The sequence below is a fragment of the Miniopterus schreibersii genome (assembly GCF_964146895.1).
Source record: "Miniopterus schreibersii genome assembly, chromosome: 2".
Lineage (NCBI taxonomy): Eukaryota > Metazoa > Chordata > Mammalia > Chiroptera > Miniopteridae > Miniopterus > Miniopterus schreibersii.
In genome coordinates, this window is record NC_138102.1 from 13,517,159 (window position 1) to 13,530,321 (window position 13,163).

General features: G+C 48.1%; 1 protein-coding gene across 2 annotated transcripts in view; it reads right to left on the bottom strand.

Moving 5' to 3' along the window:
- Positions 1-1,432: 1,432 nt before the first annotated feature.
- PRAG1 (PEAK1 related, kinase-activating pseudokinase 1) overlaps positions 1,433-13,163 on the bottom strand; it is a 49,485-nt gene continuing 37,754 nt past the window's right edge. For both annotated transcript variants that reach the window (XM_081127692.1, XM_081127693.1), the window contains 2 exons: positions 11,176-11,933; positions 1,433-4,414 (listed from right to left, as the gene is read on the bottom strand). In XM_081127692.1, the coding sequence (XP_080983818.1) occupies positions 3,248-4,414; positions 11,176-11,933 (1,925 nt within the window). In that variant the 3' untranslated portion in view covers positions 1,433-3,247. The remainder of the gene's footprint in view (positions 4,415-11,175; positions 11,934-13,163) is intronic.

The window sequence follows — 13,163 nt, forward strand, 5'->3', positions numbered from 1 at the left end:
GGAATCCTCCTAGGACATCTCCTGTCAGGAATAGTTGTCCTTGTTATCCTTTACCCTCATTAATTAGCATCGGAAAAGAGAAAGAAAGAATTAGTCAAGACATTCATCCCATGCAACTTCCCCCAAACATTTTATTCTTGTCTATTTTTAGCAATGACATCAGTTGGGTTAAATTTGGGTTTCTAATGAATCAATTCCATTCACATCACCTTTTATTAAATATGCCGAACAGATTTTACATTACAAAGCTACTTTTTTGATGAAATTTATTTAATAAGCTTATCCTTAGATCTTCAAGGATTTATAGATATTCAATAGAGTGAGAAAGGGCTGCCTCATTTTTTGGCTATATATTTAAAGAACAAATTTTGGAGAAGTCATTCAAGTAACATGTGTCTTCCCTCTTCAAAACCCTCCAAATTGCTTGGTGTACATGTGGACATCACAAAAGAGCTTTCTCCAGCCCTAAGTTCTTGAAAACCAGGAAGTGTTACACAGAACTCCAGTTCCCCAGAGCCCTGTCCTTTCAGATCTGAGCCATGTGTTATGATAAATAAATAATCTCTGAAGTGCTTATCTTGCTTCTGGCAAGGATATAACAATTCAGATGTACAGCTTCATAACTCCTACAGGAAAGAATTCAGGAGAAGAAAAAAAGAATCCACATCTTGGCATGAAAAAGGGAAAGGCACGCTAACAACAGAAATTACAAATATGGAGAGGATATGGGGGCGGCTTGACTCAGAGCAGGAGGGGAAAAAAAAAAGCCTGGAGATTTCAATACCAGTAGTTGGGTCTAAAGCCAAGAAAAAAAGATGAACTCACAGATACTAAGAGTATTAAATAACTAGATGTTATGAGACTGTCATCATAACATCTGGTTATTTAATACTCTTTTTTCTGAACCTCAGTCCTGTGGAATAAGCTGTTGTTTCTGGACTTAATCTACTTAGTGCTGAGCTTTCTGTGAGATGAAGCCATGCATCCCAGGTGTATTTTGAGGTTACAAAAAGTTACAGTGAGCCCCTGAAGTTAGTGTGACCAAAGCTGTTTGCCAAACTTAGTATTTGTAGACTCATGGCCCACATGACTTACCATTTACGGAAAAAGCCAACCCATGGAGATGAATGGGTGGCAATTACCCTATAGAGCCTCCTTGATGGAACTGGCTTGAATGCTACCCAACTGGATTTCACCAGTGATGGATATAAGAAATTGCCCTATTTAGGAAAAATGCCTTTAAATGTGGGAATCCTTTTACTTTTTCTAGGTTAGTGGAAAGCTCAGAAGTACATTTTATGTTTGATTGCTGTCATTCTTCTCAATCAGAATTTATTGCAATAGTTGTTCCCCCCCCCCCCCCGCACTTTTTGGTTCATTTTGGTTCTTAAATACTTTCTACAACCTCATTTTTTTTTTTTTTCTTGGAGTGGGTGGCATATAAAAAAGGTGCCATTAATTCAGAGATTTAAAATGTGCCTCTTGAGACATGTGTTTCCAAATGGCACTGCATTCCCCTGGCAGAGTACTTGTTTCCTCTGTCTCCATTGTTTATTTACCCGAAGTGAGGAAGGACAAGAAAGCAGAACAGCAAATCCAAGGTGGAGGGTTTGCCTGGAAAATTCCCAGGAACAAACAACTAACAAAATAATACCCTCTGGAACTAAGATAGGTCCTACGGAGAACTATGGTTTCAATGTTCAAAGACTCTCTTATACAGAAACATAGTTGGAGCTGGTTTTAGCCAGTTCTTTCCTCAATGCTCAAGTAACAATTGAAATAAGAAATGTGCCCACAGGTGTTGTCTTCACCAGGCGCATGGAAATACGGATGTTTGCCTCCAGTCCCAGGCAAGAAGGCAGGGCTTGCAAACAACATGCAGAAGGGGACCTGGGAGATTTCCCTACCCTGATTGCTAGCCAAAGTCCCAGGTTTTTAGGACATCCATTAAAATCTTTGCATTTGTCTCAGATTGTCCATAATTATTAAGTAGGTTTAGATATTTCACAAATTGGAAGGTTATTCTTTAGATAAGAATACATGGGCTTTTGGGCTGTTTTCCTGCAAATGAGTAATTGTTGACTTTTTGTGTGTGTTGTTTTGAAGGGGAAAGGTCTGGTGCTTCCTAAGTGTGCCTGTGCATTTTAAAGGCAGGGTAACAAACTATAGTAGATAGTAGATGCCAATAGTGTGTTAAATGTATGAGTTTTTAAAACAAGAAAACTGAAGGAGCTTAGAACAGCAGGGTGCTGGTCTGGGAATGGGTATTTCTGCTAGTACAGTAGGAACAGTGAGCTGTGGGCCCACTGCCACCCCATCCATTCACCCCCTTTCCCTGCTCAGGGAGGCTGATCCTGCCCAGTGCATCACCCAAGCCCCCTGGCTTCTGGTGTCCCACTGGTCTTGGCCTGGAGATGACAGGTGAAAAACAGAGTACCATGCCAGCCCTTGCTTTGGTCTCCTTATTTCTTCTCTTAATCCTGCCCACAGCTTTCTGCGTGGTCCCCTGTTAAGGTTTTTACATCTGAACCATCTGGAGTGGATTCTATGTTCAGCCAGGCCTCTGACAGATACAAATAGTAACCAGCGTCAGCAAACTGGAAATGGTTTGGAGCAGTGGTGCTGAATTCCCAACCTGTGGGATCACACCCACCATGTCTGGTTCTTTCTGAGACTGCCGGGGGAGAGCGAAGCAGGGAAGGCTGGCACCAGCAGGCCCAGGCCAAGGGGCCTGCTGCTCTGTCTCATGAGAGTACGACCAGGACACTTCAAGGGCCCAGCTACTGCTTCAGAGTCTTCAATTCAGCTCTACCCACAAAGAATCTAATGTACTTGGGCATTTGGGGATAAAAGAGCTTTGCTCATGACTCAATCAAAAAAACTTTTAATGACTTTTTTTTTTTTTTAAATAACCGTTTGACAGGAAGGAGAAGAGATCCCACAGTGGGGCAGTGCGGCCAGAGTCCAGGCTTCATTCTGTTGGCAACACTGTCCTCAGGACCTTGACTGAGCTAGAAGTGTGCGTCACTGCGGAGAAAACAGAGGAACCGGAGCAGAGGGGGCCTGAGAGGGCAATGACACCCTCGGCCTTTTATATTTATGTTTTATATATATTACATCCAAGGATGACAGTCATTTGTACCATTTCCAAGGGAGACACGAATGTTTCTGAGGCAGGCAGGGCACGGGGGTCAGGACAGGAGACGGGATCGGGGGGGGCAGCTAAAGTGCAGGGCTGGGGCCGTGCTCACAGAAGCTGCAGGAGCCTGAGGGACTGTAGGAGCGCGCTGGGCTCTGCGGCCGCCAGGTACTGGCAGCAGAGCCAGTCCTCCAGCTCCACCCCGCGCCTGCGGTCCACGGCCTTCTCGGCGAACTTCATCATCATGAGGGCGCGCTTCATGTCGATCCAGTTGTGCAGGGTGCCGCACAGCGCCTCCTCCGAGGTGCCCCGCTGCTCCACCAGCTCCCGCCGCGGCCCCCACAGCAGGCACTGCAGCACGCGCTTGGCCTCGCCGATGCGGATGCGCTTGCCCGGGTCGGCCTCCAGCAGCAGGTGCGCGAGCTGCTGCAGGCCCCGCGAGTAGAGGGACAGGGTGGGCAGCGGCGGCAGGTCTTCCTGCCGGTAGTCCTGCTCCCACAGCTGCGCCCGCACCTCGAACGGGTTGGGCTGGTGGAGCAGCTCGTAGATGAGGATGCCCGTTTGGAACTCATCGAACTTGCTGTACTGCGAGGCAGACACGATCTCAGGGGCCAGCCGGGCCTGGCTCTTCTTCTGCTGCAGGTTGGCGGTGCCTCCTGGCTTCTGCTTGGCCTTCAGGAAGTTGCTGATAATGAGCCGGGGCAGGTGCTTCTCGCTGGGCACCCTCTGACAGGCGGGGGCAGGTGGAGGGCTGGGGGTGACACTGGCGGGCAGGGCGGTAGAGGGGCAAGCCGAGGGCGTAGCAGCAGGGGCCGCGCGTGGGGTGGAGGGAGGGGCGCTGGAGGCGGCAGGGGAGGGGCCGGGGGCGGCCTGGGGGGTGCAGTGCACCAGCAGCAGGTTCTCCAGGCACAGGTCTCGGTGGATGACCCGGTGCTCCTTCAGGTGCTCCAGCCCATTGCACAGCTGCAGCAGCAGGAAGCACACGCGTCGCTCGTAGGCCTCGGGCTCAGACTGGTGGCTGCTGGCTGAGTCCCGCACGAAGTCAGAGGCGGTCTGGTGGGGCACCTCCCGGGTGATGACCACCACGCAGTCCTGCTCCTGGGCGGGGGGGTGAGGGGGCAGGGCCGGCGCAGGGTCCTTGGGCACGTCAGGAGAGGCAAGCATGCTGGAGGGCACGGAGGCCACGAAGTGGCCGCAGTCCTGCTGGATGTTGAAGTGCACGGGCACCGACGGGCTGCAGTACGAGGCCATTTTGGGCTCAGGGGTTTTGCAGATCTGTGGGGACAAGGAGGAGTGAGGTCAAGCGCGGGACCCGCCATCTGTTCAACAGGTCGTACGGGGACAGGAGGAAACCCCCACGTGAAAAGTGAACCGAAACGCTTCCTTCACACCACACACATGAACGAACTCAGAAATGTCACACAGACTTAGGTGTAAAAGCCCAAACACACATTTTAGAAGAAAACACAGAAGAGAAGCTTTTAGACCTTGGGTTGAGCAAAGGTTTCTGATTCCACACCAAAGGCATGGAACATAAAAGAATCGATAAACTTGACTCCATCAAAATTCAAAACTTTTGTGCTCGACTGGTATGGCTCAGTGGCTGAGCATCGACCCAGGATCCAGGAGACTGAGGTTCAATTCTCCATCAGGGCACGTGCCTGGGTTGCAGGTTCAATCCCCAGTAGGGGGCATGCAGGAGGCAGCCGATCAATGACTCATCACTGATGTTCCTCTCTGTCTCTCTCCCCCTCCCTCCTTTCCTCTCTCTGAAATCCATAAAGATATACATTTTTATAAAAATTCAAAACTTTTGTGCTTCAAAATATGTGTAAGAAAACAGAAAGGCGAGTAATAGACTGGGAGAAAATATGTGCAAGACTCGTATCTGATAAATGATGTGTATCCAGAATTTACAAAAAACTCTTATCACTCAGTAATAAGATAAACTTCCCAATCAAAACGTGGGGCAAAGATACTAATAGGCATTTCACCAAAGAAATATGTAAATGACTGTAGGCATATGAAAAGATGTTCAACATCATGAGTCATTAGGGAAATGCAAATCAAGCCCACAATGAGATAGTAGCTGACGCCCACTAGAATGGTTGTAAGAAAAATGACAGACAATAACAAGTGTCTATGAGGATGTGAAGAAATGGGAACACTCATGTATTGCTGGTGGTTTGTAAAATGGTACAGTCATTTTGGAGCATAGCTTGGCAATTTCTTAAAAAGTTAAACATAAAATTGTCATACAACCCAGCAAGAGTGGGGTCCCTGAGCAACAACATGCAGGGTGGCCTCCTGGTATTGGTAGGAAGACCCCCCTCTGCCCACGGTGTGGGCTGGACAAATTCTCAGGAAGCTAAATCAGAGCTAACACAGGCAGTCAACCTTGCTGTCCACCCCTCGAACCTCAATCAACAGCTACCTGACAGGGGCTGTGCTTGACTGTGGGGGTGTACCCTCTTGGGGAATCTCAGGGGCAGATGCAGGCCCTAAGCCTCTGGGCCTTGGCCACATTCTCTGAGGCTGCCCTAGTTTCTAGACCCAGGTAAATAGGCAACGCCTGCTAGCTGGCTTGACCTGCAGGGCTGATTTCAATGAAACTGCTATGTGGAAACTGCTATGTGAGTCAGAGCAGCTGAAAGGAAACAGAAACCTCTTCAGGGTCAGGGAACCCAAAGGGCCAAAGGCACCCTCTGAGCTGAACGAAGGAACAAACAGGTGATCTCAACCTCCTCTGGGGAATCCCCATAACCATCTCTTTCTGTCTCTTCAGCATCTTCTACTAATGTCAGCGCCAGCCACCTGAAGACCTTTAGGCACACTAATCCTCACTGGGCCGCCACACAACCGGGAAGCCCTGAGCCAGACACCGTAGGCCTCAAGTTCCCTGTAATTACACTGAAAGGGACTGAAGATGGTCTGTGGTCTCCTCTCTCAAAGGCTATTGTGCAGCCTCAGCCACGTTCTATAGAAAGGTGAGGATCAACCTGTAATCCCCAGAAGAAAGGCATCTCACATTTACCCAGAAAACATCATCCTGCGAACAATCCCAAAATAACCCTTGGGGCTGCTGCGCTGCAGCACTCAGGTGACTACAGTGGTCACAATACGCCAGGATGCTCACAGGTGCTGTTTTTAGAAGTTCCATGCTAAGTACCTTTTCACAGAGACTTATTTATATTGCAGCTATAGAAACCTTGTCAGCACGAAGCCTGGGATAAAGGAGTTTAGCCTCTTGGGAAACTTTTATCAAGGTAATTGGGAGGAGGGGGAGGTAGTACATTAATCTAGTGATCTCTCTGTAGTAGAACTGGAATAGAAATAAAAAAGAAGTGCATTTATCCCAGACTTCGGTTCTGATTACGCCAGCAAACATAATTTTGGAATATATACCTAAAGGGCATTGTTGCAGGCTCTTTTTTATTCTAGCCCACCCAACTATCTTTAGCTTTTAAATGGCTGACTTCTGGAACACTATTAAACTAAAGAAAATTTTGGGAGAGGGGAGTCCCCACAAATAGCCTCGCATATAAATACCAACCACTGTGTATAGGCCTGTCTGCTATGGGTATGTGGGAAACGCGGTACTGATGTTGGAGTCCCTCCCCTCCAGTGAAGGCGTACCAACCACACAGACACGTACTGAACTCCTGCAAGTGTGAGGCCCTGTGCCTACTCAGCACTTTACACAATGTCTCATTAAATCTCAAACCACCAGACGAGGTGGATGGTACTACAGAAGAGGAAACTGAGGGTCTAAGAGGTTAAATTATTTGCTCAAGATTATACAACCGAGAAGTATTTGAGAGGTCAAAGCATGGGCCTTAGTGTGAAAGACCTTGGTTTAAACATAAACTCTGCAAATACTGATAAGTTACAGTTGAGTCTGGTTACTTGCAGCAGTTCTGTTCTAAGCAGCCACGAACACTGAATTAGTGAGGACTGAACCACTTCTCCCAGGGGAAATGCAATGGGAAGTTCTAGGGAGCCTCGGGTCACAACATTTTCATTAACTGGCCAATATGTAACCTTGCTTTATGTGGGTTTCTGTTTAAAGATGCCTTATTAATAGGTATTGTTGATTCATTAATGAGGAACTCATGGCCAACAGCGCTATGCTCATGCCTGAACAAAGCTGACCTAATACCCTTCAAAAGGCACGCCACAGCCTTCTTGCACTTAGGAACACTAGATAGGACTTCAGTGCTCAGCTCAGTCACTTAAACAGCAAAATCACCACCTATAAGCACAAAAATGTGAAGAACGAAGCACTAACCAGACCATGAAAGGGACACTGTTGACAGTGTGAGAGCTGAAACAAAGCAGAGCACTCCCTTGTGCCACCTCAGCTGGGATTCTGCATGTCGGGGGACTCAAATGCCCCCACTCTGTGCATGTCCAGAATTACCACAAAAATGCTACAAGTATTCATTTGGGTTACAGATAAATTTTAGCTGTGAATTCACAACACAGAATCTACAAGTAATGAGGATTGAATGTATCTCAAAGTCTGCTTTCTCCTCTGTGTATGGGGCAGTGACAGCTCCTTCCTCACAGGGCCACCGGGAGCATTAAATGACACAGCACGGGCGTGGCTTTCAGCACAGCGCCTCACCCAGGTGAGCTGACGCTGGGAAAGGTTGCCATGGTGATTGCTTTGGCTGCATCCAAGCTCAGTGCACAGTCCAGAGCTGGCTGTAGGTTATTGTATCAACCCGAGGACGCAGCTGCCCGGGGCCTGGGACGTGTTTCCAAGGATCCCTTTTCTCAAGGGTATCAAAGGCCTGTGCCCAGCAAACACTCCCACTGGAGCGGCTGACAGTATGCACAGAGATGTAAATGAAGGAGCAGAGAAAATGGCAACTGGGCTGGACGTGGTTCAAAAATCAGTGAGCCGGTCCTCTGGCTGCACAGACAGCTGTGTGGAGGGACAGGGGACGGGGGGGGGGGGCAAGAGGCTTCCTTCCCATCTCCATCTGCCCCCACCCCCTCGTTTCATTTTCAGGGGTCTGCACTTGGGTTTTGACTCAAGACAGTCACACAAACCTTTGATTCAGCTCAAATTTCAAGCGTTTTGTTGAGCCAAGTCTCACTTTAGACTTTGCAGCCGGGGCCTCATTCACGGTTGAGAATCTGGGCTAAGTCACGTCTGTTAAATAAAAAAAGGCCCAGCCGGCTCAACACAGGCCCCTAATTACTCAACTGAAGTTCTAGTTGACTGAGACATGAACTGGCTTCGAAACCTCACACGGCGCTAATGATTTTTTTCTGCCATTTACGCGTGGAGCAGGGCTACGGAGCCGCCTTCCCTCCCCGCTGCTGCAGGGCGCTGCGCCCCAGAGCCAGGGCCCAGCATCAGGGGGAGCAGGTGCGAGCCTGCCTTTGTGCACGCGACTCCCCACCAAGGCCCCTGCTTCCCAGGAGCACATGGAATGAGCTCCGCAGCAGACGGGCTTCGGCTGGGGGACCCGCTCCCCCCCTCGGATTCCAGACGACCGTACCCGTCTAGACTGCGCAGCTAGTGAAGCGGAACAGCTGCGGAAGGACGGGCCACCCCCGCCCCCCATCTTCAGGCCTGGCGACACATGCAAATGGATATCAATGTTCCCCAGACTCCCAGCACTTCAAACTCTCCCGGAACTTTCTTCTCAGCGGTGCAGAGGTAAATCCTTGTGCGGTCAAATGTGGGGCGAAATCCGATGGCAGATACCCTGGCCTGTCTTCCTGGTTCCTTATGGTTCACATTTCTACCGAAATGAGAGGCAACGCTTGCCTCTAACACCCTCCGGGAAAGCGGAATTTTCTGCATTGCTCTTCAGAGAATGTAGCTGATGCTACATTATTACAGGAGGTTCTAAAATGCAAGGTGCACATCACAATCACATGTATAAAAGCCAAACCCTGGCAGGTCTTGGGCCAGGTGGCCCCTTGGTTCTTCTCAGTAAGGTCACATCACTTTAACCCACGGGCAAGAGGGAGTACGCCTCATCCACCAGGCTCTTTCCCTCTCACAATGGAGAGGTCCGCTGTCTCTGGACACTGGGTGAGCGCCCAGGTCCAGCCCAGGAGACCAGGAGCATGACTGATGCACTTGAACCAGAAAGGTGGATGCAGAGGGAGGCCTCACTGCTCCCTTTCTCAGGTGCTCTGGGGCCAGCGAAAATGAACTTCCCAAAGGCGCCTCCATCCCCTTGGCCTTCAGGGATCTCACATCTATATTCCTTTCATTGGGTGGATACAGATCCCTGGCTCTGGGCTGAAGGTGGTAACAGGCTAATCATGCTCAGCTCAGGGAGGATCCACTCACTTCTTCCTCTACTGGATACAGCATCATCCCAACAGGAAGGGAAATGCAGGGATTGCTTCTATTGTTTTTTTAATTGTAGTTGGGGGAGTAACAGGGAAGAGCCCTTACCAAGAGAGGAGCTGCTGGGGTTAGATATAGAAAGGGAATGAAGTTCAGGAAATCCACAGACTCTCATTCTGGACGCTTGCATTTTCTTCCATCTAGTGCCTGCGGTCTTGGCCACACCCCTTAGTCTTTTGAGGGCCTTGATTTCTGTGGAATAACTGGATCCTCATAGTAGCCACCCCCTCCCTAGTTTTTTCATAGGAAGGCAGCAAGTAATTATATATAGTTCTTTGAACATAGAAATCAATGGTTCCCAATTGATATTTTATGGTAGTATCACCATTTTTTTTTTTTTAAGTGAATTTTTTTTTTTTTTTAAATATATCTACTGATTTCAGAGACAGGAAGGGAGAGGGAGAGAGAGATATAGAAACATCAATGATGAGAGAGTCACTGATTGGCTTCCTCCTGCATGCCACACACTGGGAATTGAGCCTGCAACCCGGGCATGTGCCCTGACTGGGAATCGAACCACGATCTCCTGGATCCTAGATCGAGGCTCAATTGCTGAGCCACGCCTGGTCAGGCCCCAATTTCTTAAAAGAAAAATCTCAAAGTAAAATTCATTGCAATTCCTTGTCTAATAACTATAATATTTTTTAAAAATTTTCACTCATAAGTAGGAAGCTGCCCCATCAAGGCTATTTCACTATTTACATTTTTTCTAATGGAAATAAAATATCTTGGGACAGGTGATGGCAAAAGAGAGCTCAGGGTTCCCCTCCTCATTCCCAACAAAAGCCTACATTTATAGAAGGCCATAGACCCATCAGATATTCAAGGGAGATATTCAAGGGACACTTAAAGAAGATGAAGAACAAAGTCATACAGAAAGACCTGAGTCAGTGGCCAAGATCAAAGTGGCCAGATATGTGCAGACACTCAACAGCTGGCTCAGAACTGTACCCCAAGAGAGTAGTGGGGTGTGGTAGCAGCAGCCCTGGTCAGTGGCAAAGATTAAAGAGCTGTGCTACCTTGGCCTAATCACTTCTCTGAACTTCATTTTTCTTAACTGACATGATGGTAGCATAGGCTTTGGAGACGACAAAGCAGCCCAGCCACCAGCTACCTATGGGCAAATTACTTAATCATTTTAAGCTTCAGAGTCCACATCTGTAAAACCTACCTCCCCGGTGAGGATTCAAGGTCATGTAGCTAACACACCCAGAAGAGTCTAGTTGTACAGTGAATGCTCAATCAATGCGCTTACTCTTACTATTCAAGATGATGCCTAGGTCTGACTCTTCTTCTGGCTCTATTTGCACTAGATTATAAACTCCATAGGAACCTTATGTCCACCTTTCTATACTCAGACCTTGACAAAATACCTGGCATATAGTAAAAACCCACAGAATAAATGAACTGTTGGTTGCATTAAAAGGCAACCGTTTTCTTAATCCAACTAGATCACATAAATTCATGCCTGAAAGCACAGAATGAATCATCTACTTATAGTTCAAATCTCACTACACCATGCCCTTCGCCCGGGAGAGAGTAAGATGACTGAGCGTTAAGTGTTAAAAGGAACCTTAGGACTCAACCCTCCTCCTGAAGCCTGGAGAGGTGGGAGGGCCAGCTGGCTGTACTGCAGAATAGGAGGGGTGGTACCTACTTTCACAGCGTAGGTGCTGCCAGGGTCCTCGGAGCAGGTGGCGCAGTAGTAAATGGCATCCCCCGAGTCACAACAGGGCTTGTTGCAGGTCAGCTTGAAGAGCGACCAGTTATTCTCATTGAAGTGCAGCTCCTTCTTCTGGCCGCCCATGAAGAGGTCCTCACACTTGGCCACGAGGCGGACCAGGGACTGGGCGTAGAGCCCCACCAGCTTGGCGTAGGTGCCCTCCTTGCTGCTGATGCTGCTCAGGAGGCTGTGGAGCTGAAGCTGGGTGCTGCTGGTGGAGGCCTGGCTGGCCACGCTCAGCTGGGAGGACGAGGCCGAGGGCACCCCTTTGCACTGGAGGCTGGGGCTCCCGCTGCTGCTTCTGCCGCCTGCCAGCCCTGGCGCTGGGACCCAGTGGCCATTGCCTTTGAAAGTTTTCTCCAGAGGCTCAGAGGAAGAGAAGGCGTGATGGTGGCGGTTCCCGTGGCCCGAGGATAAGTCGAAGTGGGACTCCTGATGCGCACAGACGTTGATTTCTGAGTGGCTGAGGTTCAGCTTGGGACTTGCCGCTCTTGGCTTGGGGGAGCCCTGGCTCCAGAAGAAGCCATCGGGCGAAGAGGCCGCCCGGCTCACTAACTTCTTCTGGGGGAGAGGTGGGGGCTGCAGGGGGCTGCCGGGAGACACATTCTCAGTGGAGCCCGAAGAAAACAGAACAGGAGCAAAGAGCTTCTTCCCACTGTTGGTGGGTGAGTGAGTTGGCTCAGACGATGGGCCTGGAAATGAGAAACAAAAATAATTAGGCTGGAGGTCAACGCCATTCAGTTCCAGAGCCCTGTGGCTTCTATCTCTATATCTATCTATCTATCTATCTATCTATCTATCTATCTATCTATCTATCTATCTATCATCTATCTATCTATCTATCTATCTATCTATCTATCTATCTATCTATCTATCATCTATCTATCCATCTATCATCTATCTATCTATCTATCTATCTATCATCTATCTATCTATCTATCTATCTATCTATCTATCTATCTATCTATCTATCATCTATCTATCATCATCTATCTACCTATCATCTATCCATCCGTCCTAAAGCAATTGATTTTATTTTTACCTTAGTTAAAGTGACAATATATGCACAATGAAAATAATTTAAGTGCAAAAACGGTGTACAGTAACAACAAAGTCTTCCTCCTACCCTGGCCCTCAGCACCCAGGCCCTCTCATTAGAGGAAACCACCATAGCAATTTCTCTTGCATCCTCCTGGAGATACACCAAACCAACCAACCAACTAACCAACACCGTGCACACATTTACATGAGGCAGAGCAAAGTTGCCCACTGTTTGGAATACTGCTTTTCTTCACTTGATGTGACACCTTAAAGATATTTCACAGAAGATGTACAGATCTATCTAGTTCCACTTGACAGCTATCAATTATATATCATCATATGCAAGTATCACAATTCATTTATCCAGTCCCCTCTTGATGGACACTGAAGTTGCTTGATATTTTGCAAACAATGCTGCAATAGCAACCACAAACCTGAGTGTGTGGTGGTTTGGCTGGATTTTTTTAAAAGTCAGTTTATAGAGGGTACAATTTACCTACAGTAAAATTCCCCCCTTTTATCATGTAGTTCTATGAATTTTGACAAGCACTGTAGTGGCTCAGGGGCAGGGCTGGCCCACAGGCATTTTAGAAGGCACAGGAACATGATTTTATTTAAAAAAACCACAAAACCAAACAGATCTCAAGGGAAAGCAAGTGGTGCCTGTGGAAACTGATTCTAGTGGGGGTAAGGTTCCACATGGTCACAGGTTTCCACAGAGCATGGGGACATTCATACACATCCCAGGTGATGAGATGAAGGGCTAAGCTAGGCAGGGCGGAGACTGTACTTTACTCTTTGTATCAATGTATAAAATGGAGGCTTTACAGTGAAACAGGAACTCAGGTAATAAAATATGTAAGAAAAAGCTATGGACATTG